This window comes from Dromiciops gliroides, chromosome 4 (assembly GCF_019393635.1).
Source record: "Dromiciops gliroides isolate mDroGli1 chromosome 4, mDroGli1.pri, whole genome shotgun sequence".
Taxonomy (NCBI): domain Eukaryota; kingdom Metazoa; phylum Chordata; class Mammalia; order Microbiotheria; family Microbiotheriidae; genus Dromiciops; species Dromiciops gliroides.
This window is the reverse complement of record NC_057864.1, coordinates 302474335-302501907: the sequence shown is the minus strand read 5'-3', so window position 1 is coordinate 302501907 and position 27573 is coordinate 302474335. Positions and strand designations below refer to the sequence as shown.

The 27573-nt window shown below is 35.0% G+C and overlaps 1 protein-coding gene across 1 annotated transcript in view; it reads left to right on the top strand.

Annotated features, from left to right (window-relative positions):
- Window positions 1-20709, top strand: part of ELOVL4 (ELOVL fatty acid elongase 4) — a 64104-nt gene extending 43395 nt beyond the window's left edge. The window contains exons 4-6 of the mRNA XM_043962559.1: window positions 3833-4004; window positions 7742-7869; window positions 14290-20709. Of these exons, the coding sequence (XP_043818494.1) occupies window positions 3833-4004; window positions 7742-7869; window positions 14290-14565 (576 nt within the window). The 3' untranslated portion in view covers window positions 14566-20709. The remainder of the gene's footprint in view (window positions 1-3832; window positions 4005-7741; window positions 7870-14289) is intronic.
- The last annotated feature ends 6864 nt before the right edge of the window (window positions 20710-27573 follow it).

Below are 27573 nucleotides of genomic sequence, written 5' to 3'. Positions count from 1 at the left end.
ATTAAATCAACATATTCTTTGATACTTAATAGTTTTAATGCAAAGATAGACATAGAAGAGGATGGCAAAAAAGATGTTGAAATTATGGTTGAGAGTAAAAAAGGAGAGAGACCAAAGTCCTCTAGAATACATAGAGCCTCATGTTTACCTACCTTAGCATCCTACAAGATTACATCAACCCTGGAACTCCCACTGATTCAGTACTTCTTACCCCTATGGCTCCTCTATCCCTCTGATTGAAGAAGGTGGCAGGTATAGAGTAGAAAGGCCCCACAGAGAAACTCCATTTAAGGAAGTTACTGATGCAAGCCATCTCTTCATTTCCCACCTGTCTGTAGTCCTCTGGACTTTGTTATGGCCCAACACTCAGTAGGGTTATCTCTCCTTGCCAATCCTCCTCCTCCCCTTCTGATTTTCAGCTTACTTTTGAGTATTGTCTTTGCCCTTTAGATTGTGAGCTTCTAAGGTCAGGGACTGTCTTTTGCCTTTTTGTTTGGCATCCCCAGTTCTTAGCACAGTGCTTGGCATTTAGTAGGAACTTAATAAATGTTCACTGACTGACTATTACATTTTGTTCCTGAGGGAACAGATTTGGTAGGTGTTAATTATGGAGCACCCTATAGTGCAATAACAAAAAATGAAATTATATTTAACATACAGGAAATGGCCCATTATTGAAGTGGGAATCATTCCTGAATTATCTGCCTAATATAGCCCACTTACTTATTAGAGCAAAAAAAAAAAACTATATAAAGAAGAAAGAATAGAAATGAGAAAAGGATTTGATGCATAATTAAAACAGCAACCTGACCTATTTAAAGTAGGCTATTGGTGCTAAAAGATGGAAAATTAATGAACAGATATTGACAGAAATTATTAAAATTTCCTAAGGAAATTTAAACAATGTAAATCATTTACCATAAGGAGGAAGAGCCAAAAAAAGCTAGTAAATACTTGATCTTCTTGCCAGATAGACAGATATATTAGCCAAGAACAATAGCAGCTTATAATATAAACTTCAAGGCAAATTGTGTAAAATTATGAACATTACCTCATAAAACAACAAAAATAGAAGTAAAGGAGTAAATAAGTTTAAAGAATTTTCAGTGAAAGATCTATACTGAGGGCATTTAAGGATAAAATTGGAAGTAGCACAACAGATGAAAAATATAAAACATCTGAAAAGATTTTTATGACATGTTCTCTCTCTCTTTTACCATAAATGACAGCAGAGACATTACATTTGGATTTTAATATCACAGTCCTGGATTAACTATATGAGGAAATGGAGACAGCATTAGAGAAAGCAGCTAGACTAGACCAAATTCCTTGGTGGAAGCAATACAATTTTTAGGGTGTTAAAATAAATTGATCCTTATGAATCCATTGTCTGAGAAAACTCCTATAAATGTGATGATGGTGGACAAGATTTTAAATATCTATCAAATTTTTCTAAGCATAAAATGATATATATGGGGGAGAAATCTTACAAATATATAAATATGAAAAAGAATTTAGATATCAACCAAGCTTTTAAATGCATCTATAATTTTATATTCAACTACAAGTTTTTATATACACTTAAAGACTACAGAGAGAGAGAAAAACCCTATAAATGCAATCATGGTGGTACAGTTCATCTCATCTCTCTATGCAACAGAGGATTTACATGGGGGGAAACTCTATAAATGCAAATCACATGGGGCAATGTTTCATTCAGAGGACAGCCCTAATGATAACCCATGTAGAAGGAAAAATCGTGTGTGTGTGTGTGTGTGTGTGTGTGTGTGTGTGTGTGTGTGTGTGTGTGTGTAGTGTGGCAGACAATTAAGCCAATATTCTTTTTGAAGAGAAATCAGAAAATATGCAAGAGTACTCATATGACTAACATAACTATCACAGAGACCTTGCAGGAGAGAATAAAGTTCAAAATTCATCCTAAGATTAACACTCACAAAACCTTATTTAGAAAACAAACCCAAGAAAGTTAGAGTTTAATTATTTGTGTCTAAAAAAGGGAAAAAACTGGGAAAAACTATTTAAATGTCACCCTTATGAACAAAACTATTGGACGTCATAGCTTTGTATGCTCATTAAAAAGCGTATCCAACAAAGAATTCCTGAGTAAAAACAAATGTCTGTGGTGGTAATCCTAATCAATGAAAAACTTCTCCTTAAACAGAAAAAAGTAGGAGGATGGATTTGATGGCCCTTGGGAAATTTTGTAATTATCTCAATGACTCAGAGATTCTCTTGGGAACAAAGGGTTTTTTAACATTGAAATTCTCAGTATGCTATTTTATAGCTACAAGTCATAAAATAAAATAGTATCTGAAGATTTAAATTTGAGGATTTACCTAAAGGCAATGGAGAAACACTGTGGGCATCAGCAGACTGAAATACATTACAAATATTGTGCAGAAAAGGTGATATGAAGCATATAATCAGAAGAATGGTGTGTTGGGTGGGGCGGGGGAGGAAGATGGTCTGGGCGCATAATGATTTAAAAATAATAGCCCATCTTCTTTATTGGTATCTATGCAAAGTGAGGAGTTGTAGAGGAAAACTTCCAGAACATCGACTAGACTTCTTGTGGCAGTTTTATTGGAAAATCTGTTATGAATGTTAGGAGTATGTGTTTGGAAGAAATATCTATATCAATGAAATCACAGACCAATCTAATTATCAAAGAAATATATATACTGCAACCTTTTGGTGGTAGCTATATTGAAAAAAGAACATGGGAAGTAGACTCAGAATTCCTAGATTTGAGTCCTAGCTCAGATGTTTATTACCCGTGTTATCTCTCTCTCTCTCTCTCTCTCTCTCTCTCTCTTTTTTTTTTTTGGTGAGGCAGTTGAGGTTAAGTGACTTGCCCAGGGTCACACAGCTAGTAAGTGTTAAGTGTCTGAGGTCATATTTGAACTCAGGTCCTCCTGAATCCAGGGCCTGTGCTCTATCCACTGTGACACCTAGCTGCCCCCCACCCCGTGTTATCTCTTTATGTAGAAAATGAGGCTAATATTCATATTGTTTACCTCAGAAGGTCATTGTGAGAATCAAATAAAATAATGTTTATAAAGTGTATATAAACTATAAAGCACTCAGTATATTGTTGCTAGCAGTTATTGCTTCTGGTTTCAATTTGTATAAACCATTTCCATTAGATCCTTAATTGCTGAAATTTTTGTTAAAAGAGCCCATATACTATATTAAATGGATCTAAAATATTTAAATTATATTTATTTGTATTACAGCTGATATCTAAAGAATTTTTATTATATAGTATCTATATTATATTATATTGTGTATTATATGATAAAGTACCTATATTATGATAAAGCACATGTATAAAGTATCTGTTATCATGTATGCTAGGCATATGTACCTGAATTACATATATACAAAGAAAGTTAAGATTTAAGTCTCTATAGTAATTTAAGACAAATTTCTATAGTAATAATTGAAAAGAATGGTCAAAGAACTTACAAAAATAGTATTGTTTTGTTTTGCATTCAGACATTTAGCATTGTATAGAGAAAATATCCAGATATCTATGAGTGAAATATTTTTTGAACATTGTGTTCATCCAGCTTTAGACTTGATTACTGATCTTTGTATCATACTATAAATATTTTGACAGCAATTTTTGGGGGGGAAATAAGTTTTTGTGTTTTATATAATACAATATAACATAATATATAACACAATACAATATAATATCCAAATCATGTAATATATCATAGAATAATCATAGAATTATTTGAAATAAGCAAAACACACTCTGGCTTGTTTTGTATTTACAAACATGTTTATTTTCTTCCTTTTGCAGATAGCTGGGGCTCTGTGGTGGTACTTTGTGTCGAAAGGAGTTGAATACTTGGATACAGTGTTCTTCATCCTAAGGAAGAAAAACAACCAAGTATCTTTCCTTCATGTGTATCATCACTGTACTATGTTTACATTGTGGTGGATTGGCATTAAGTGGGTGGCAGGAGGACAAGGTAAACATTTTTAAGAATTTTCAGTGAGCAGAAGAAGTCAATATAATTGCATGAAATATATGAAATTTGTTTTCTGAAGCAAAGTTATAGAGAATTTGTTGTCTGTCTAAATGTGGCATTTGGCAGTTTATAGATATGTCAGTTAACTTCCTTCTTTGTTTAACTTCATTTCTGAAAGAATATGTATAAGTGAAAAGGGCCATATTCACAGCCAGTCCAACACCAAGGAGAAAAGCCACATGGTAGAGTACTGTTTGCTCCGTGCCCCTTTTTCTAGCCTTTGAAAGTCTCCTGTTATACAGATTCAGAGCAAGATAAGCCCAAAGATCAGTTACCTTCTGTTCTGGTACCCTTCCAGTGCATTAGTCTCAAAAGGACACTAAGATATATATCCTAGTCTGAAGTCCCCCAGGTCAGCTGTGTGAGTTCATATCTTTTCTTAAACTGGTTTGGGCTCACCCTAAATACCTGGAATCAGGACATTAACCAGAGTATTAAAACATGTAAACCAATGCTAAAGAGCATCTGAACTTTTAATATGACCCCACAAACTGCTCTAGTCTTCTGAAGATCAGATGGATTGAGAATGTTTCAGAGAAAGACCAGACTATCTGGATTGTGACAGACTGCAGCCTGCCAGCCTCTCTTGGTTTGCATGAAGGTGTGTAAGCCTGAAGCAGTATAGTCTTCACAACATAAAGGGATAGGGTAAATAGTGTATTTATTTCAACTTTTTTTTTTGTCATCCCATTTTAATTGGTGAGAAGATGATAAATTTAATTCACACTTGAATTATTTTTGAAAAGTTTTATTTAAAGTAAATGCATTGATTCAATTGAAATGAGCAAATGTTTTATAGAATTTCAAGAGATAAGGCCATGAACGTTATTGAACAATTTTATTGCATGACTTAAATATTTTTACATGTAATTTAGAATCTAAGTCCATTTCCTCATTTACATAAATGACAAAATTAGTTATTTTAGGTCATGTCTGAATTTTAATTTCAAGTATTTACTAAGGAGAAGCAAAGAATATTTATAAAATTTCCTTGCTACTAAAATAGTCTACTCTGGCCATTTTATGCCTACTGGTATTAAATTGAACACAACCAAATCTGTCTACCTACATGTTTACTAGTCTATTTGCTGGTGTTTTAGTTTTAATAGAGGCTTTACACCAATTGTAAGTTCACATTTTGGGGCAGCTAGGTGGTGCAGTGGATAAAGCACTGACCCTGGATTCAGGAGGACCTGAGTTCAAATATGGCCTCAGACACTTGACCCATACCAGTTGTGTGACCTTGGGCAAGTCACTTAACCCTCATTGCCCCACAAAAATAAAAAATAAAAAACCAAACAACAAATAAGTTCACATTTTGATTAAAATACCATACTTTTACCATCTTACTATCACATAACAAAATTTGGGAAGGAATATGGAACAGTGGATAGAGAGTATTGGGATGAGGAGAAATTAAAGTCTAATCTCTGTCATATACTGATTGTGTGAGCCTAGAAAAATCCCTTGATCTTTCAGTGCCCCCCAGGTAACTTTCTAAGAATGTTATAGGACAGGTGCCAATCTGCATAGGTAGATGAAGTTTCCTACTAGAGAATTCTCTATATGAAGAAGGAGAGGAAGAAAAAGAAAGAAAAGAAGACGAAGAAGAAAAAGGAAGGGAGGAAGGATGGAGGGAAGGAAGGATGGAAGGAAGGAAGGAAGGAAAACATACATTTCCATTAGGAAATTAGACCATTTTAATTTAAAATAGTTGTTAACCACATTGTTTGTTATCAAATTTCAAATGTTAAGGTTTCTTCTTTGGGGGAGGGTTTTACATTAGTATTATCTTTTCAATATCTTCTAATATGTATTCAAGATTCAGTGTAAAGAAAGCTCTGGGTTCTTCCATATATTGCTACCACCTCTTCTCCTTGGTCCAGTGATTCAAAGCTGCTTTCTGCTGAGATGAAAGCTTCTGCAATTGTGCAAACTCATCTCTAGGTAGTTTAGTCCTCCCTGTTCTTCAGCTTTTATTTTCTTTGCCCTTCATTACCTTTATAATCTTGATCCTATACACTGTCCTTTCCTGAATCTCTTGTACCCTGATCCTATCACTATTTACTCCTTGTCAAACCGAAATTTGTGGTTATTCTCTTGATCTGTCTTCCTCATTCCAATTCATCTGTTGCTGAAATGCATTTTGGAAGAAGTCACATGCTGTTCTGAATTGGGTTTCTGCAGATTCATTTCATCTAATTTCAGCTGGCTAAACAAAGGAGTTTATATTTGATCTTATAGGTAATAGGTAGTCACCAGAGTTTATTGAGTAACGCAATGACATAGTCAGAACTATGCTTTAGGTAAATTACTTTGCCAGGTATTTGGAAAATTAATTGGAGGAGGGCTAGACTTGAGGTAGGGCAACTAATTTGTATGCTATTGCAATAATTCAGGCAAAGGTTAATGAGGGTTTCACCTAGACTGCTGCCTGTATGAGTAAAGAGAAGAGAATGGGTAGGATAGAAATTGTGTAGGTAAAATTGGCAAGACTTGACAAATGGCTGAATGTTCAGTGAAGAGAAATTCGGGTTCAGTATGACACTGAAATTGACAACCTAGATGCCTGGAAGGATGATGGTGCCCTTGACAGAAATAGAGATGTTTAAAAGAGGGGTGGGTTTTGAGGAAAGGATAATGAGTTCTGTTTTGGACATGTTATGTTTGAGATGTCTATTGGACATCTAGTTCAAAATGTCCAGTTGGTGATATGGGACTGGAGCTCCCCAGTTTCCTCTTTATAAAATGGAGACAATGATGACACTCACAGCACAAGATTGCTGTAAGAATTAAATGAAAGAATGCATATAAAATATTTTGCAGTGCTTAAAGGACTGTATAAGTGTTAGCTGTTATTATTACACCCATAGTTAGTGGCATGATATGAATAACCACCCAGCAAAAGAGACTAAGGAGTAGTTATAGGTAGAAGGAAAACTGTCATATAGACCCAGAGAGGAGACAATATCTAGGAGTAAAGGATGGTAAATAGTGTCAAATTCTGTGGAGAGGTCAACTAGGATGAAGACTGAGAAAAGGTCATCAGATTTAACAGTTGCAAAATCATTTAATAGCATTAGCAGCTGAGAAAGAAAAATAATTGTCACTCTCCCTCTTTTTCTTCTTCCTCTTTGGAAAGGAAGTAGAATCCATCAACCCTTTCCATCCTAGGTTGCTTCCACTGGGGCCATTTGTAGCACTCTGCATTGGGTCTCCTGTCTGGTCCACCTCTAGGATGATGGTCCCTACTAATTACCACTATTTAGACTTGGTTCAGTGTTATTTCTACTACTCTAGACTACTTCTCTTTTTTTTTACTTTCCTTCTTTAGATAGATATAATAAAGATAATTTAATATTTGATGATTTCAGGCTTTTAGAGTGATTTAGTGGTCTTTTAGCATTATTCTGATAGTTATCATTTTACAATTCTATATATTTAGAAGGTATAGGAGATAAGTCTGAATTTGTACTGTACCAGGACTTACCCTAAAATTTGGAATAAATTCATGGGAAAGCTTCCATGCATCTGTTTAAAGTAACTTGCTTCTTTTCCATAAAAGCCTCATAACAAGAAAATTCTAGTTAGAGTTGTTGCTATAACGTATAATATTGAGAAATAGCAAAAACCAAACAAACCATTTAAACATAATTATTACTTATGTTTTTCAACAGCATTTTTTGGAGCCCAGCTTAATTCTTTTATCCATGTGATTATGTATTCATATTATGGCTTAACTGCATTTGGCCCATGGATTCAGAAATATTTGTGGTGGAAACGATACTTGACCATATTGCAGTTGGTAAGTAAAATATTTATTAAATTTCTTCTGGAAAACTAAATGAGAATATTATTCAATGGAAAGCATGTGAATTAGATTTAGGTTGTCTTAAAAAATACAAGTCCTTTCATCTCAACTGCATCATCAGTTGAGATTCTTTGAATGTTATTTCCCTATTATGGATCCAGTGGACAAAATAGACATGTTCACTTTCATTTTAATGTCTACTGGACCATTAGAAATAATATTTTCCTCCCAAAACAGAAAAATGGTTCATGAAACAAACATGAAAATAAATTTGTTCATTAAGCTATAAGAGAAACTGTTAAGTGACAGACCTTAAGAATCAACAGCAGTAGGGCAGCTAGCTGGTGCAGTGGATAGAACACTGGCCCTGGAGTCAAGAGGACCTAAGTTCAAATCCGGCCTCAGACACTTAACACTTACTAGCTGTGTGACTTTGGGCAAGTCACTTAACCCTCATTGCCCAATCAAAAACAACAACAATAACAAAATGTACACAAGAATCAACAGCATAATTTTTAGTCACATGTCTAGCTAACTGAATTAATATTAAGTGTAAGGCATGTTCATAGCACTTTACAGGAATTTCTCCTTTGCATGTTTCACTCTCTTGATAACAGTTGCTTATAAATGTATCATTCACTTCATTAGACTGTAAACTTCTTGAGAGCATGGTTTGTGTTGTATCTTTTTTTTTTATTCCCAGTGCAAAGCACAATGATTTGTGTGTTTAATAATTGTTTCTGGACTTAAATTGGACAAAAGTGACTGTCCTAGTTAACTTCTCAGTGTCTATGTCTGCTTGGAAAGTGTGTGTTCTTTGCTGAATGCAAGACCTCCTTCAGCTTGAGTAGCTCACCTTCAAAATGCCATGACCAGTAAGAGGAGGGCAGACAGAAAAATACTCTTCTCTTCTGCTTCTCTCAGGTATAAGAACAGGAGCCTCTTCCACAAGCCTTGTTCTAGCTTGGGCTGGCTCCAGAGTTGGACAATTCAGCATTTTATAGAACTTCTAGAGGCATAGCTAATTTTCAGCCAGCGAATCCCAACCTATCTCTCTAATTCCATCAGTGAAAAGTGTTCATATTTAATAAATTAACCACTAAGTTAACACCTGAACAGATCATATCCTGGTGCAAACAGTCAGTTGATCAGGGGCCAGTTCTCCCTTTTACACTTATCTGAAAGGCACATGTTTAGGATAGAAAACTAGCATTTAGGATTTTTTTTTTGGTGAGGCAGTTGGGGTTAAGTGACTTGCCTAGGGTCACACAGCTAGTAAGTGTCAAGTGTATGAGGCCAGATTTGAACTCAGGTCCTCCTGCCTCCAGGGCCAGTCCTCTATCCACTGCGCCATCTAGCTGCCGTATCATTTAGGATTTTTAAAAATAAAAACTTTTGCCTTTAAAAACATCATTTATATAAGCATATGTATAGGTATAATTATATTTGTTTTAAATTGTAAGTCTCTGATCAAATCTATTTTACCTTCCTAATTAATTGTTTTTTGTCTTCCATGTCTAAATCAAATGTGGTCTTATTTTAAAACCCTTAGTTTACTTCTCCTTTTGTCTTTCCCCAGTGACATAATGGAAAGACCCAAGAATAGAAGTTAAAAGACTTGAGCTTTAGTTCTAGTTCTTTTGCTGTGTGACCACAGATAAGTAACTTACCTTCTGAAAAATGAGGAAATTTAAGTACAAGGAGAAGATTGAATCAGATTAGTTTTAAAAATTAGATTTAATTTTTTAAATGAATAAATAGCTATATTCTCTCCATCCTACTTCCCCTCACATTGAAAAATAAAAGAAAAATTTGTAACAAATATTCAGGGTCAGGCAAAAAAAAATTCATGTCCCAAAAATATATTTGGTACAATGAGTCCCGTATTTCTATATTAGGAAGTATTTAGCATGCTTATTATGAGTTATTTGGAATTGTGGTTGGTCATTACATTTATTAAAGTTCTTGAGTCAGAGTTATTCATCTTTACAGTATAATTTTTTATTATATAAGTTGTTTTCCTGGTTCTGCTCACTTTACTTCAAATCAGTACATACTAGTCTTCCCAGTCTTCTTTGAAATAATCCCTTGGGCATTATATGCCATAATTTGTTCAGATATTTCCCAATTGATAGGCATTCCTTTAGATTTTGCCACCACAAAAATAGCTGCTATAAATAATTTTTTTTTCATGTATAAGTCCTTTTTCTCTTTCTTTGATCCCTTTCGAAGATAGGACTAGTAGGTGTATTCTTGGGAATTAGATTGATTCCTATAGTCCCTTCCAATTATAACATTCAGTAATCCTGTATTTTTCTTTTGGGCCATTGCTTCCCTTTCATCCCCCCACCACCATATTAATTTTGTTGTGCCTTCCTCTTATTTAGTATTACTTTTTATTTCTTAACTTCCACTTTGTTTCCAGACTTACTTTTTTCTTTGCAATTTACTGTAACATTATAATCACCTTAGTTTTTGTGTGACCCATTTCTACTTCTTAAATTTTGAACCTTAGAAGTCTTTAACCTTTCTGTAAAATGAAATCACTGTATCTAATAATCTAAGATGTATTTCATAAATATGACACACAAAGCCAAGAGAGAAGTAGGGGTAGAATAATGATATCAATCACCAGAAAATTGTTTTCTTCATGAGTAATGATCCTGGGGGCAGCTAGGTGGTACAGTGGATAAAGCACTAGCCCTGGATTCAGGAGGACCTAAGTTCAAATGTGACCTCAGACATTTAACACTCACTAGCTGTGTGACCCTGGGAAAGTCACTTAACCCTCATTGTCTCAGGGAAAAAATGAGTGTGGGGACCAATTTTTAATTGGGGAGTGTTAGCTAAGCAGCTCGCTGCAATATTGGGGCAAGGAAGGAGACAGCCTCCCTAAAAAAAAGAGCAGGATTTATTTAACAAGAACGAACTTTTTAAAAAAACACACAAACAGGATCAGTAGGATCAAGGGAAAGGAAATAAAATGGGGACAGGGAAGTTATACAACCTGAACAACACTACCGCCCAGGAATCAGCTGAGAACACACAGCAGTGTCCTGTTACCTTCTAGTTTCAAGCTAGAATGGCGACTTCCCAGCAGACCCCAGGCTGACCACACACAGCTCCCAGCTAATTGGCTGGCCGCTCTGACAGTCACATGACTGCCCTCACTGGGCTTCCAATCATTATAATTTTGCCAAGCCAATGTAGGTGTCAGTGAGTGGTGATGACATGAGGTGCCAGCACCATGGCGATGGCTACAAGCAGTGGGTGGAGCACCGTGCCATTTGCGGAGCCCCAGAGGCCAGTGCACGTGCCTAGATTTAAAAAAAAAAATTCTAGCCAAAAGATGGGGTCATAAAAACCTCAAATAACAATTAATTCTTTACATGAGTAATGGTACTTAGGACAGATATAACATGTGGGCATCCTGCTTAATAGTAGACTTATACATAATTGTATACGTGTTTTTAAAAAGCACATAACCTATGACTAATGATTATAAATTAAAATTTGAAAAAATCAATTACCTTTAAAGGAAATGCTATCCAATTAAGTAAACTAATGGTAATTTAGTGAAGCAAAATGAAACAAAACTGTTGTAGATGCCAAAGTCTTGGTCAAAGAATATAATCAGATTTACAACTTAGTGTATATGGCTAGATTACCCTCCCCCCAATTTGTATCAATTTAAAGTCCCATTAACAATGTAATAGATTAAAGTAATGTCATACAGTAGAAATAGGAGTGGATTTGGAGTCAGAAAACCTATGTTTCAATCATACCTCTACCATCCTACTCCCTTTGTGTTCTTAGGCAATATATATGGGCCTCGATTTCCTCATTCATGAAAAGAGGAAGTTGGACTAGATGCCCTCTGAGGTACCTTCTGGTTCTAGATCTATGATTCTATGATCCTTAGATTAAATTGTCCTTGAGTTCCCTTATAACTCTAAATCTAGGAAAATATGATCCTTTTTAATGATGAGAAGGGTTAATATATTCAGTGTTTTAAATTTTTGAATGACATTAAATCCATATTAGTCATTTCTCTCTTTTTTTTTTTTGGTGGGGCAATGAGAATTGAGTGACTTGCCCAAGGTCACACAGCTAGTAAGTGTCAAGTATCTGAGGCCAGATTTGAACTCAGGTCCTCCTGAATCCAGGGCCAGTGCTTTATCCACTGCGCCACCTACCTGCCCCTCTCTTTTTTAAAAGACAAGGTTACTTTTTAGTATCTTTGACTACCATCTATGTCCCTGTTTTTTTTTTTCATTATGCTTTGTTCTTACTTCCCAAATAACTCTGCTGTATTATAATTTTTTGCTATTAGCTCCTTGATCTAGTAACTGTGAGGGACTAACTTTTACCACTAGCTCTTCCTCAACACCTTGTAGTTTCTTACAAATGGTAACCATTCATATATTTGTTGAATAAACAGATGCCACAAGTAAACCTGCTATAGAAAATGCCAGTCTCTTCTCCAGCATCTTTTGATGGTGATATAAACAGGGAAAGAGAATTAGAGTCATTTGCTCTTAGGATATGGACTTAGCCTTTAGTTTTCCAGAGCAAAGGATATGCCCACAGTCAAGCTAAAAATCTAGAAGCCAACCTGATGGCTGTTTTTCAAAGCTTGGCATTTATGATAATTTTACTTAATCATAGCCTGTATTAAATTTTATCAGTGGAATCATAGCTTAAAATACTACTCATTTCTACTTTGAGTTGCTAAACAGCTGAGCTAACCAAACAGGAAACACAACCTTTTCAGAATACTGGGTGTGAAAGACTTGTTTGCAATCAAAGTGCTGTAGGTAGTTTTTTCAAGCTTTTGGTGTCAGAGATGTTTTTAATAGATATATAGATTCTGTTTACTATTATCCAAGTATCTTTGTGATACTTGTCTGTATATTGAGTTTGTAGTGAGAAAAAAGAAATGAAGACAAAAATCCTATATAGATTATAGAGAGTATATGCCTTTTCTCATAGCCTATACCTGGTTCTCATTGTGAAAGCATAAACACTCACACCTAAACACACACCCTTTTTTCAGTGATGTTGGTTATGAAGATCATTGTGAAACTGGAGAAAATAAAAAATCTTGATTTTTGCCATTGGAGGTTTAAGCATTTTATTTTCATTTCTATATAACCAGAATCTAAGTACAGTACCTCACACAGTAGGTGCTTAATAAATATTTGTTGAATTTTGGAATCATTTGAAATAATTTACTTTTTCTTGGGTCCCTTTAAGTTCTAACTCCCATGATCCTTAGAAGTCATCCAGTTCAACTTCATCATTTTACAGATGAGGAAGTAGACCCAGGGACGTTGAATGACTTTCAAATTGTCATAAATGTAGAATGGGGTTGAAATCCAGGTTCTTTAACTACAAACTCAATATACTTTTCATAACATCATGAGAATATTTTTTTGCAAGATAGCACCATTAGGAGTGAAAAACTTGACTTACACAACGTAAGGAGAATTAGGATCAGTTATGTAGGAGCATAATATTTATTGAATAGGCTTATCCAAAACATAACATAGGATCAATCCTTTTTACAAAATACCTAACAAGTCAGTCTTCTGTAATTCAATGAAATTTATTTATTCCATAAGTTTACCTGTGCTTTAATTCTCACAGCATAAGTAGTACTGTGTGTGTTTTTTAAAAAATGTTATGATTTCAAATGACAACTTCATAATTTATGATTTTGGAGTTTGGGGGTAATTTTTAGGATCTTTTTATAGATCTATTTGGAACTTAATTTTGTGGTTTCCATTTATTTCATAAAAGGGTTTTAAATGTTTATTTGTCTCTCCTTTGTTAAGTAAGAAATGACTATGATGTTGTTTCATTATGTTTTTAGTTATACAGATTATTCCCAAAGTCCCCAAAGCTATTAAAGCTTAAATCTGCACTAAGACTTTTAGGATGCTATGTATATTCCTGTAATACAGATAGCTCTGGGCTCTGAAAAAAAAATTATAACAGCCTAAAAAAATTAGGCTACAGACAAAAATTTTGATAAAAATGGAAAATATAGCACTAGTAATATACTTTTTCAGTATGTTGAAAGATATGTGTTTCTCTAGGTGGATAAGTTGTTTCTGTATCCCCAAAACTCATTTCTGAGGTTGGTAAATACCTAGGATCATAAATTTAGAACTAGAAAAGACTTCAGTGATCACTTAATCAAAACCCTTCATTTTACACATGAGAAAACTAAGGCCCATAGCAGCTGTATCTGACTTACCTAAGGTCACTGAGGTAGTAGAAACAGCTGAGATTCAACCTAAGATGCCCTAACTTTAGATTCAGCTCTCTGCATTGAACCATGCTGCTCTCAAAAGATAATTATATAGTCCATGTTCAATGTAATCTTATTTTATGCCATTTTTCTTCCAGGTTCAGTTCTTTGTGACCATTGGACACACAGCATTGTCTCTTTATACGGATTGCCCCTTCCCCAAATGGATGCACTGGGCTCTCATTGTTTATGCCATCAGCTTTATTTTTCTGTTTCTTAATTTCTACTATCAAACATACAAAGACCCCAAGACATCAAAAACTCGAACAGCAGCGACAAATGGTATTTCAGCAAATGGTGTAAGCAAATCGGAAAAGCAGCTAGTAATGGAGAATGGAAAAAAGAAGCATAATGGAAAGGCAAAAGGAGAGTAACTTGATACAGGCCTTAATTGTTGTTGACAGTGAGGAACTTCCCATTTGATAAAATTTTCAGGGAAAAACACAAGCAAATGAAGGTTTGGAATAGGGAGAAAGGAGCCTTCTCTCTCTGTGCCAGTTAAACCTTTAGATTAACTAAAGTGTTAGGTAAGACACCCAGATGTTTATTTATATTGTTTTAACAATAAGACTTCTAGTAAACTTTTGAATTTTGTCCAGACTAAAGGACCATCCTGTTATTTGGAAGATTACCTTTCAGGCCACAAGGTTCTTCACAGAACTTTTGCTAGTAGAATACTAGCAAAAAATAATGGAGTTTTCATAAATCTTTTTGTGCATATGTGCAATTTCTTCTAAAGTTGGTTTTTGAACCAACTAGATGAGCCATATCACAAAGTGACTATGTTTAATGAGGACATTAGTATACACGTGTCCTCACAAACAACCCTATAGTCTAAATTACCAGCTACATGCCCTAAATTGAAAGGGAATATTTTCCATGTTCTGGGTTGAGGCATAATGGTAATATTAACAATCTTAAGCTTTCTGGAATTCAAATTACTTGCTAAAGTGGTCTGAACATGCCATTTTTGGTTATAATTAGGTATTAAAAAATCTGGTAATGACTCTAAACTCTTAAGTGTTTGGTGAAGTCCGGTGTTGGTGAATATAAGAAAGCATCGCAGAAAATATGTTTTAGCAGTCCAAAGGTTATTGGAATAACCGGTAATGCAAATGATTGTGGGGAAACAATTTTTTGTGAGGAAAAGGTAGCCTTTGATTATTTCTATTTTTGTCAGAAATGTATTATGAAAAATTATAATTATTGTCTGATTGGAACATGAAACGTCTCTTGTCTTTATTAGCAATATCAACAGTTACATCTATATGCTGTTAGAAGAGAGGATGTTGAATTTATCAGGCTTTCCTTGTTTTGATTTTAGTGTCTGTTAACAGATTTCATATGTATAAATATACCTACCTCTTCTGTTGAAAAGAACATTTAAAATTAAATAAATTTTAATTAAAAAATATCACATATACAAGGAGTCTTCCAATGTAATGTTAATCACATTAACTGCAAAGCCCACTTCTCTTCCTTAGTTTTGTGAATATTGTATACTCAGGTTTTTCTACAAAATCATTCTTTCCATTTAAATACAAGTTTAGTTTTATAGTGATAGTTTTGTTGTGATTAAATTCAGATATTATTTATTGCTAATATGTAGTACAATTCCATTCTAGTGCAATATTCTTGACTCCTTGGTGCTGAAATCATGAAATTTACAATGCTTAATGTCATAAGGTAATAGATAAGGACAGAACTATGAAGCTACACTTGCCATTGAAATGCAATACTTACATAATATGTGACCAATTCCCCAGGGAAGAGAATATGTACTATTTATACTTATTACTTGTGAAGCAGTATGATGTAGTGGATGGAAAGTTGGCTTTGAAGTTAGAAAGACCTGTGTTCAAGTCATGCCTCTGACTTATATAAGCTATGTGATCTGACATGAGCAAGTCATTTAACTTCCAAGTACCCCAGTCAGCTCTTCAAAGACTACGAATTGTCAATGAGGTATAAGTAGAGGAAGTTACCTCATTGGGAGGTTCGCCACTGGGAGTTCCCAATACTGAAGAAATCACAGGTCCAGACATTTAAAAAATATACATATTACATAAATTAATTTTCTAGGGAGGTGTTGGACATAATTCTATTAAAAAGTGGAAAACTAATACTTGACACAAAAGCATGAACAAGGTTCTAAAAATTTTATTGACATGTAAAAACTGCATGTGCAGGATATACATTGTATGACTGTGGCAGACAATATTTTTAAAAATTTCGTAAACCATAAATATTTATTGTGCATTAAAATTAGGCATTTCAGTGTTGTTTTTTTCTTAATGCATTTACAATTTTAAGACTTGTAAGGTACTTGCTACAGATCCATAGTGTTATGGTCTGATAGGAGGATTAACCACAGTTTGTTTTTGCTTCTTAGTTCTGTAATAATGATAGATTTGTAATCTGTATAAACAATCTGTACTGGTTCTTCTGAGCTGTACATTCTCTGCCATTTGATTTATGCACAATAAATATGCTGCTGCAGTGGGAAAAAATGATCTTTTCTCCTAATTAGTTTACTCAGATGTATATTGGTTGCTGGGGGTTTAATTCCTTATCTTTAAGGCATATATGTGTAACTAAAGGGTTTCTTTTCTCTAATTTAAAGTTTAGACCTTTAAAAATCTCAGCACAATATAGTTATACCTACCATATCTATTTGCATAAAAGCTGATTTTTTAGCAGTATATTTTCTATCATAAAAAATTAGTTACTCAACTTTTGGATGACATGACAAACAAGATAGAGAACTATACATTTTCTATAGTCTCTGCTGTCAAAATCCCACCCCCCCACCCCCGAAATTATGCTCTACCAGTAGAGCAATTACAGCTGTTTCCTCAGGTCAGGATTCCAAGAGAGCTAAAAAGGTAAATGCCATATGAATGAACAAAGTGCCTAATTCTCAATATATTTACTCAGTACCAACAACCCCTGCCCCCCAATATTCCCCACACTCTATCAGGGCACACAGCCCAACCCATGGGCTTGCATTCTAGGTCCAACTCAATACTAGCCTTACTGAAGCTTCAGTTTCTGCCAACACACCCCAGCCCTGTTCTCACCCCCGCCACTCTGTGGCAACAAACAGTAGACTTCGACTGTCTACCTAAAAGTTGCAGTAGGTACACGAGGAATAGATTGCCCTCTCTGAGGCAAGTTCTCAGACAGAGAACTAATGAACTAAGGAAACGGGGGACAAGAAAGAAGTGTTGTGCAGGGGTATGTAGGACTTAAAGAAAAAGGGGACTGACATTCAGTCAGGGCCAGTTACATCCTCCAAGAACTTATTTTCAGCAGGGACCAAGACCAGTGAAAAAGTTAATTTCCCAACACAAACAATAGGGGAATATAAAAAAAAAAAGACTAAAACAACCCAAGATCTCAGAAAGAAAAAAACTCAGTTAAAAAACTAGACTAAACTAAGGTAAATCAACAGGGAAGATATTAAAACAGAAGTAAAGATCACTACCAAGCCATGTAAAGGATAGTAAACATCTCTAAATAAATATTTTAAGACAAAGGAAAGTGTACCAAAAACTAATGAAACTGAGGATCTTGTGGATTGGAACTATAGCATGGAACAGAAGGGTGTCCCTGATTGGTTTAAGAGAGGAATCATAATCTTGAAAGAACAAAGAGAACAAAGAAATAATTTACAATAAAAAGCTGAAATAATACGCTGAATAGAAAAATTCAATCTGTGGTAGCAAGTCTCTTCAAAAAAGCAAAAGACAACAATTGATAAGGATGGATACAAATATACCTATGTGAAGGAAAGAAGCAAAGAAGAAATTATGTTAAAAGAACACGATCTCTACACAAGCAAAACATCACTGGAGAAGACTGTATGTGTAGAGAGAGCTTAAGGATCATAGACTTTCTAGAAAAATATGACAAGTCAACAAATCTGAATGCCGTGAACTTTCCAGGACTTCTGAATTCAGAAGACAAAGTTTTTTCTTTCTTTCTTTTTTTTTCTTTTTTTTAATTGAATTTTTTTATTCCAGATCTTATAGATAGAAATAATGTTGTTGTTTTTCAAAGTAGTGACCTTGATAAGTTATTCATTTATTCCAATGATACATTAATTACACAAGAAATTTTTAGCACTCCAAATCTTTGTATGTAACTGCTTTCAATGCCAGTTTACAAGTTACATAAGAAAATCAGCCTTATTATTATAAGCTCAAAGATTTAAGTTTGAAGGGACCTCTGATGTCCTCTAGTCCTTTTCATTGGCAAGGAAACTGAAAGCCAAAGAAGTGATTCAATTTGCCCAATGTCACATTGGTAGTAAGAGGCAGGGGCAAAAGTCCAATGCATACTCTCTGACTTGAAATTAAGGTCTTTTTAAACTTTTTCTTTCAATTGAAAGAATTCATAGATTAGCTCAAGAAAAAAAATCCCTTCCCTTCAAACTCCAAGACCACATAGTGGCTAAAGTTAATTCCGATGACAAACATTCTTCAAATGACAAGGAGAATGGCCTTCACATATAAACAAATAGAAATTTGAAGAACACAGGACTATTCTGGACCTACCAGAAACCAATGAAGAGAATGGAATAATAAATCCCCAGAAACAAAGGAGCTCAAGATGCAACCTCAAATTTAAAAAACGGGTGTAAGCAGATTATTCAACTTTTAAACACCCTAATACAAGAAAGGTAAAAAAATATAACCACCAAGTAAAGCACAAGTAACAAAATAATCATCCTATTTCTCAAGAAAAACTCTCAAGACAACTAGGGGTTTAAATAAAAAGAAATAACAGAAGGACCATTAAGAGATTTCTTTCTAAAAAAAAGGGCATAAAGATGAAAGTAGAACTTAAAGAAATAGGAGAAGGGATAATGGAGGAACAGGCCTGAGACACCATGGACCACAACTCTATTTACAAGTCAATCAGTGTATTTTTGTTTGTTTGTTTTTTGTTTTTTTGCGGGGCAATGAGGGTTAAGTGACTTGCCCAGAGTCACACAGCTAGTAAGTGTCAAGTGTCTGAGGCTGGATTTGAACTCAGGTCCTCCTGAATCCAGGGCCAGTGCTTTATCCACTGAGCCACCTGGCTGCCTCTCAATCAGTGTATTTTATGGGACTAAACTGGAAGGGTATATAAAAGGGGGGAGCGGAGGTAGAAAATTGAGGGGAATTGTGATGTACCCTAATCAAGTTAACAGTAAACAATGAAGTGAAAATAACTCTTCCATTCTCTCAGCAAGAGGGGATGCAGGAGAAAGGGAGGGATAGCAGAGGATAGAAAGGGGGAAATCCGAAATTCAGTTGTGGGATGGGGTCTTAATGAAGAACATTTCCATGAGGGGAAGAAAGATATTCTGTAATAGCAGTTGGAGGCCTAACATTGGGTATAATCTGAAATTACTTGGGGCACAGGGAGACCACTTCTTCTGAAAGAGTGTTGTGCTTCCATGTACAATGTCCTGCATCAGGAGAAGGAAAATCGGACTAACTGGGGGCAATCAATTTTCAGTACGTTGAAAGAACAAGGACCCACAAGCAAGATTTTAGGGCAAATGGGAAAGGCAATGATCATGGGGAGGTCAGGGGCTTGAATTGGACACAGGGGTATTTCTACCATTTCTATTTCCTACATGAATAGAAACTTCTATGCATGAAGTGCAATAGAAATAAAGGAGATTTCTAGGCAATAACCTAGAAATTTTAGAAGAGGGAACTCAAAAGTTAGTCCATTACAAGCTTTAATTCTATAAGAAACAGAAAAAGACTAAAGAATGAATAGATAAATATGACAAAATCAAAGAATAAAAGTTTAAAATTTTACAGAAAGGGAAGAGAATAAATGAAGGGAACAAGGTAAAGAAATATTTTTAGAAAAAGGTGAAAAACACTGAAAAAAAAACCCTAAAGAAGTTAGAGAGGAGGGATGATTTCAAATTAATTGCGTTGATAAAAATGAATGGAAAATAGGGGAAAATTAGATAAATAATTAAAAAGAAGAAAGTAAAAAGAATCAATAAATTAATTTAAACTTCTAAACTAGAAGGAAAGGTGACCAGTGGAGAGGGGTTATGGTTTAAGGGTGGATCAGATCATCAAAGGGAAGTGAGACTTTGAATAGGATTATCTTAGAGTAGATTTAAAAAAAACAATTGTAGCAACAAAATGCCATCTCAAAAGAAAAGGAGGAACAAAAAAAATCTAAATCCCAATTTAGAAAATAAGTAATTCTAGAGACACAAATGGAGAAAAATGTAAACTTCACCCATATAATTTTAAATGTGAATTATTACCTTGCAATGATCAGACTGGCAAAATTGACAAAAAGTTAGACAAATATTAGAGGGGTTATGGAAAAATGGGCACACTAATGCAGTTAGTGGAGTTATGACTTGACCCAGTCATTCTGTAAAGCAATTTGGAACTATGACTAAAAAGTTTTTAAATGCTGCATACCCTCTGACCCGGTGATACCACTACTAGGCCTATGTCTCAAAGTGATCAAAGAAAGGAAAATCTATATTCATAAGTACAAAAATAGGGGGCAGCTAGGTGGCGCAGTGGATAGAGTACCGGCCCTGGAGTCAGGAGTACCAGAGTTCAAATCCGGCCTCAGACACTTTACACTTACTAGCTGTGTGACCCTGGGCAAGTCACTTAACCCCAATTGCCTCACTAGAAAAAATTTTAAAAATATATAAACTTTTTGTGGTGACAAAGAATGAGAAATGAAGAAGGTACCCATTAATTGATTGGCTAAACAAATTCTGGTATATAAATATAATAGAATGTGATTTGTTATAAGAAATGATGAAGGGGTATTTTGCAGAGAAACTTGGAATGTGAGCAGAACAAAAACAATTTATTCAATAATAACATCGTAAAGTCAAATATCTTTGAAAGACAAGAATTTTAATCAACACCAAGACCAACAGTGATTCTAAAGAATTACAATGAATCATACAACCTACCTCTTGGCAGAGAGATGATGAAATAATTGGGCAAGATGAAACACAATTTTAAAAATATGATCAATGTGGGAAATTATTTTGTATGACTATATTTGTTACAAGGGCTTTGTTTTCCTTTTTCTTTTTAATGATGGAGGGCAGTGAGAGGAAACAAATATATTTTATTTGAATTTTTTAAAAATTTCATCAAACAAAAACTAATAAAATGAAAGACAGTGAATGATTGTTTAAGAAAACAAAACCTACAATGTTTTATTTACAAGAAATAAACCTAAAAGGAAATGACATTCATGGGATAAAAATGAGAAGACAGAGTAAAATTTACTATACTTCAGATTAGTTCAAAAGAGCAGGAGTTATAATTCTATTAAAGAAAAATATTCCAAACATAAAAATATATTTAAAAGGAAAAAACATTATGTTTAAGGAACTATAGACAACAAAAGAATATCAACATTTAATTTATATGCTCCAAATGCTATAGATGAAGAAAAAATAAATGAATTACAAGAAAAACCAGATATTAACACAATAAGGAGTCTCTACTCTTCCTCTCTCAGCTTTTGACAAATCTAACAGAAATAAATACAAACCAGAGGGAAAATATAGATTTGAACAAATTGCTGGAGATAGAGATAGATATAGAGATTTTATGGTGTCTTCTAGATGAGACCCACTAAAGGCCATACATTTTCTCAATGCCAGAAGGAACTTTTACAAAAATTGACCATTTATTAGAGCACAGAGGTATTATATGTACATGTAAAGAGGCAGAACTAATAAACACATCCTTTACAGACCACAATACAGTAAAAATAGTAATCAGTTTAGGGAGCAAAAACAAAAGAAATAAATGAAAATAGTGACTTAATAATGAAATCCTAAATAAATGAGGGTCTAAAAAAATCATAGAAAAAATAATTATGTGAAAGACAATGATAAAACTTCCAAGGGGAAGAACCAAGATGGAAGAGTAGAGGAAGCAGCTGAGTTCTTTTGACCAACATTGCCCTCCAAACAACTTTAAAATAACACCTCAAATCAAAATCTGGAGCACCAGAGGCTACAAATGTTCTGAGTCATTTTTCCAGCCAAAGACAAATCAAGAAGTCATATAGCAAGGTCTGTGACCCTGGAGTGGGGGCTGGCTCAGAGACCACATGGCAGAAACACCTGTGGTGAGCCAAAGATGTGGCACAAGCAGCACCAACAGCTTCAGGAGCTCTCAAACCAGAGATGGTAAGGGGATCAGGCAACTGTTCAGAAAGAGACTATAGGGGACTCCTTATGCTAATGCTGGGATGCAGGATAGGGTACTGTTTGCATTCTCCATTGCCTATACCTATTTGGGGGTCATGGTTCCAGGGTGAAGAAGAGTACTTGCTATATCAAGGGACTCTGAGGAGCAGTATCACTTCCACTCACAAGGGATCTGTGATAATACTTTTCCCTGGATCTTAAAAACACCAAAAACTTCCAATCCCTCCCACCCCCCACTGCAAACTAATTCGGAAAACAGCAATATAAAAAAAGCCTGAAGCTGGACTTGCACCCCTCCTCCACATCAGGAACTGAGCCCAACTTTTTTCTTTTTGGTGAGGCATTTGGGATTAAATGACTTGCCCAGGGTCACACAGCTAGTAAGCATCTAGTGTCTGAGGTCGGATTTGAACTCAGGTCCTCTTGACTCCAGGGCCGGCGCTCTATTCACTGCGCCACCTAACTGCCCCTGAGTCCAACTTTAACATAAAGTTCAAAGTCAAGAAATAGACTGGAAAAAATGAGCAAACAATAAAAAAAATAGCCTGACCATAAAAAAATCTATTATGGTGACAGAGAAGATCAAGACACAAAATCAGAAGAAGAAAATTATGTCAGAACAACTACAAATAAAGCCTCAAAGAAAATAATGAATCCCAACAAGGAGAAAATTGATATTAATCAAATAAAGGATTTTCAATCATTCCTGAGGAAAAGAGCAGAATGCAATAGAAAATTTGACTTTCAAATATAAGACTCAAGAGAGGCATACAAAGTAAAAAAATGAAAGAGAAATCAAAAGAGACTTAATAAGGTTAAACTGTTTAAATTCCAAATAGGAAGATGATAAATATAACTTGTAAAAACTTTATCATTATTAGGAAGTTAGAAGGAGTCTAAACAGACAGAGGGCATGAGTGTAGGTTGATATATTGGGATAATCTAAAAAAAATGAAAGGTTAAGGAAGAGGGATATACTGAGAGAGCAGGGAAGGGAGAGGAAGAATTTGGAAATTACATTACAAAAAAGAGCTATGCAAGGAGGAGCTTCTATGGTGGAAAATAAAATGAGAAGGAGAGGTAGAAAACATTTGAACCTTACTATCATCTGAATTGATTCAAAGATGGAAGGGGAAAAATACACACACACACACACACACACACACACACACACACACAGAGTCAGCTGGGTATAGAAATCTCTCTTACCCAAAAGGGAAGTAAGAGGGGAAGGGCATAAGAGCAAGATGGGGTGATAAAAGGGAGGGCAGATTAAGGGAGGTAGATACTGGTCAGAAGCAAAACAGACTTTTGAGGAGGGTTAGGGTAAAAACAGAGACTTTTATCTGAGAAACTGTCTATAAATATTTCCCCCAATTTTCTGCTTTACTTCAAATCTTGGCTACATTGGTTTTATTTGTACAACCCCTTTTTAACTTAATGTAATGAAAGCTATCCTTTTACATCTCACAATGCTCTGTCTCTTATTTATTCACAATTTTTCTCCTATGCATACGTATGATAACTAATATGTTCCATGTTCTTCTGATTTACTTATGGCATCTCCCTTTATATCTAGGTCATGTTTTGACCATATCTTAGTAAATAGCATAAGACACTCGTGTCTACCCAGTTTCTGCCAGACTGCTTTTTAGTTTTTCCAACAATTTTGTACCAAATAGTGAATTCTTATCCCAAAACCTTGAATCTTTACATTTGTCAAACACAAGATTACCATAATTATTTACTACTGTGTATTGTATGTCTACTTTCTTCCACTGAGCCAACTTTCTATTTCTTAGCCAGTACCAAATAGTTTTGATAATTACTGCCTTATAATACAGTTTTATATCTGGTACAGCTAAACCTCCTTCCTTTACATTCCCCCCCCCCGTTAATTCCTTTAATATTCTTGATCTTTTATTCTAACAAATGAATTTTTAAAATTATTTTTTCTAGCTTAATAAAATGATTGTTGGTAATTTAATTGGGATGGTATCAAATAAATAGATTAGGTAGAACTGTCATTTTATTATGCTGGCTCTGCTCATCTATAAAAATTAATTTCTCCAATTATTTAAATCTGATTTTATTTGTATAAAAGGTGTTTTATAATTATGCTCATATAGTTCCTGGATTTGTCTTGGCAGCTATACTCCCAGATATTTTATGGTATCTACTGTTATTTTAAGTGGGGTGTCTCTTACTATCTCTTCTTGCAGGATTTTGTTGGTGAAACAAATGCTGATGATTTATGTATATTTATTTTATATCCTGATAATTTGCTAAAATTATCAATTATTTCAACTAGCTTTTAAAAAATGTAATAAATATTTTTATTTATAGTTTGGGGTTCCAATTTTTATCCCTTTTTCCCTCCCCCAGCCCCCCACCAAGGCAGCAAGCAGTCAGATATGGATTATACATGCATGATTATGTAAAATGTTACTATATTTGTCATTTTGTGCAAGAAAACTTGATTAAAAGAAAAAAATGAAAGAAAGTGAAAAGTAGCATGCTTCAGTCTGTTCCATCAATATCAGTTCTTTCTTTGGAGGTGGATAGTGTGTTTCATCAATAGTCCTTTGGGATTATCTTGGATCATTATATTGCTGAGAACAGTCAAATCATTCACAGTTCTTCATCAAACAATATTGCTGTGTCTATGCACAATGTTCTCTTGGTTCTGCTCACTTCACTATACATCATTTAATAATTGTCTTTCCAGGATTTTCTGAAATCATCCTGCTTGTCATTTCTTGTAGTACAATAATATTCCATCATCATCATATACCAGTTTGTTTAGCCATTCTCCAATTGATGGGCATTCCTTTGATTTCCAATTCTTACCCACCACAAAAAGAGCTGCCATAGATATTTTTGTACATATAGGTCTTTTTCTCTTATTGGGGATGTCTTTGGGATATAAACCCAGCAGTGGTATTGCTGGATCAAAGGGTATGCAGAGTTCTATAGCCCATTGGGCATAGTTCCAGATTGCTCTCCAGAATGATTGGATCTTTTCACAATTCCATCAACAGTGGATTAGCATCCCAGCTTTCCCACATCCCCTCCAATATCCTCAACTAGTTTTTTAGTTGAATCTCTAGAATTTCCTAAGTATATCATCATGTCATCTGCATAAAGACATAGTTTTATTACCTCATTGCCTATTCTGATTCCTTGAATTTCTTTTTCTTCTCTTATTGCTATTACTAGCATTTCTAATACAATATTGAAAAATACTGGTGATAATGGTCATCCTTGTTTAACTCCTGATCTTATTGGGAAGGCTTCTAGTTTTCCTCATTACAAATAATGCTTACTGATGGTTTTAGGTCAATGCTTCTCATCATTTTAAGGGGGAAAAAAATCTTGCCTATGTTTTCAAGTGTTTTAATAGGAATGAGTGCTGTATTTTATCAAGCTTTTTCTGCATGATATGATTTTTGTTACTTTTACATAATCAGTTAGGTTAGTTTTCATTTTGTTAAACTGTCCCTGAATACTTGGTAGAAATCCCACTTGGTCAGGTTTTTCATGATGTTGTTTTTTGAGCTTTAACTGGGAGTCTGACCTCAGGCATTCCTCTCAATCTCTGATCTTACCCTAATTTTTAATTATTTCTGCCACACTAAAGTTCTCTCAGATTTCAAACAATTTGTGGGGGAATTTTGGAAGCCAGGTAATTTCCTGCCTTATTCCACCATTGTCCCAGAATCCTCTAATTTTTGTTTTGTTTTGTTTTGTAGAATAGCTCTCTGAAAGAAAAGGGACCATAAAGAGGGGCAATTTTAGGCAATGTAAAATTAAAGATATCAGTTTAATTTTATTTTTAAAAGTCAGTTCCCATTAATGAAAGTTTCAGTCCTTGGAAGACATATTTTTATATAAGTTGTTTGACATGCAGATCTTTTTATCTGATAAAAAAGAATTAATAACATTACCTTCCAATTCTGAGAAGAATGTAAAGAAATGGGAATAAATCTTGGTCCACTAAAAATTAGAATATAAATCTACTCTTTGTTTTGTCCATCAAAAATAATGGGAAATGGGGGCAGCTAGGTGGCTCAGTAGATAAAGCACTGGTCCTGGATTCAGGAGAACTTGAGTTCAAATCCAGCCCCAGATACTTGACACTTACTAGCTGTGTGACTCTGGGCAAGTCATTTAACCCTCACTGCCCCACAAAAACACAAACAAAAACAAATAAAAATTAAAAAAATGGGAAATGTAATGGTTTCATAACCTATTTTTCTTGTTTTATGTCTTATCTACTATTCTATGAGGCTTTGCTTATAGGCATTTTCATGTCATTCTCTTCTTCTGGGTTTGTGTTTTGCATTTCTCTGTCACCATAATATTTCTTTATGGTGGTCACCTTTTAAAATTTCCCTTATTCTCTCAGCCTTCTTCTTGACTTTGGACTTCATGTTAAGATAACTTCTATCCCCTTGGGTACTTCCACAGCTATCTTGGTGGGGGACAGGGGGGACTGTAATTCACTGTGGTGTTATTCTAAGATATCGGGGGCAGATGAGGTTTGGGACCCACATGCTTTTACTATTCTTATAATGATATAACTCAGGGTGAACACTGATCACTGCTCTTCTTACATGAGTTCTACAAATTCCTGACCTAGGTTTGGGCCTGACCAAGACTTGGCTTGTACCTGTTTGGAAGTTCCAGTAAACTTCTTCTGGTTTCATCTACAATTAGCCTAAGGTTCAGCAGGTTCAGAGCAACTGTACTGCAAACTCTTCTTTGGTTAAGGATCCCTTCCTGGCTGTTCCACTTCAGGTTTCAGGCTGGGCTTGGGACTAGAACTGCTCTGCTCCTGGAATCAGAGGAAAACTGTGACTGTTGGCTTCTGACCTTGTTCCTCACTTACTGCTTAGCTAGGGCCTCAACCTCCATCATATGTGAAGTTACCCCCCTCATCTGCACTGAATCTGTTACACAGAACTAGGTACTGAGAAACAGGATTTCCAAATGGCAGAAGTTCCTGTGCTCTGAGTTAGTTCAGGGATTCCTTAGGGTCTCTTCCTGTCTTGGTACTTCTAGCCCTGGTGCCCATTCTGGGCCCTCTTTCAGTCCCCGAGAGCTAGAATGCTCCATGCATCCTAGCTAGATCCTGTCTCTAATGTCTGCAGAC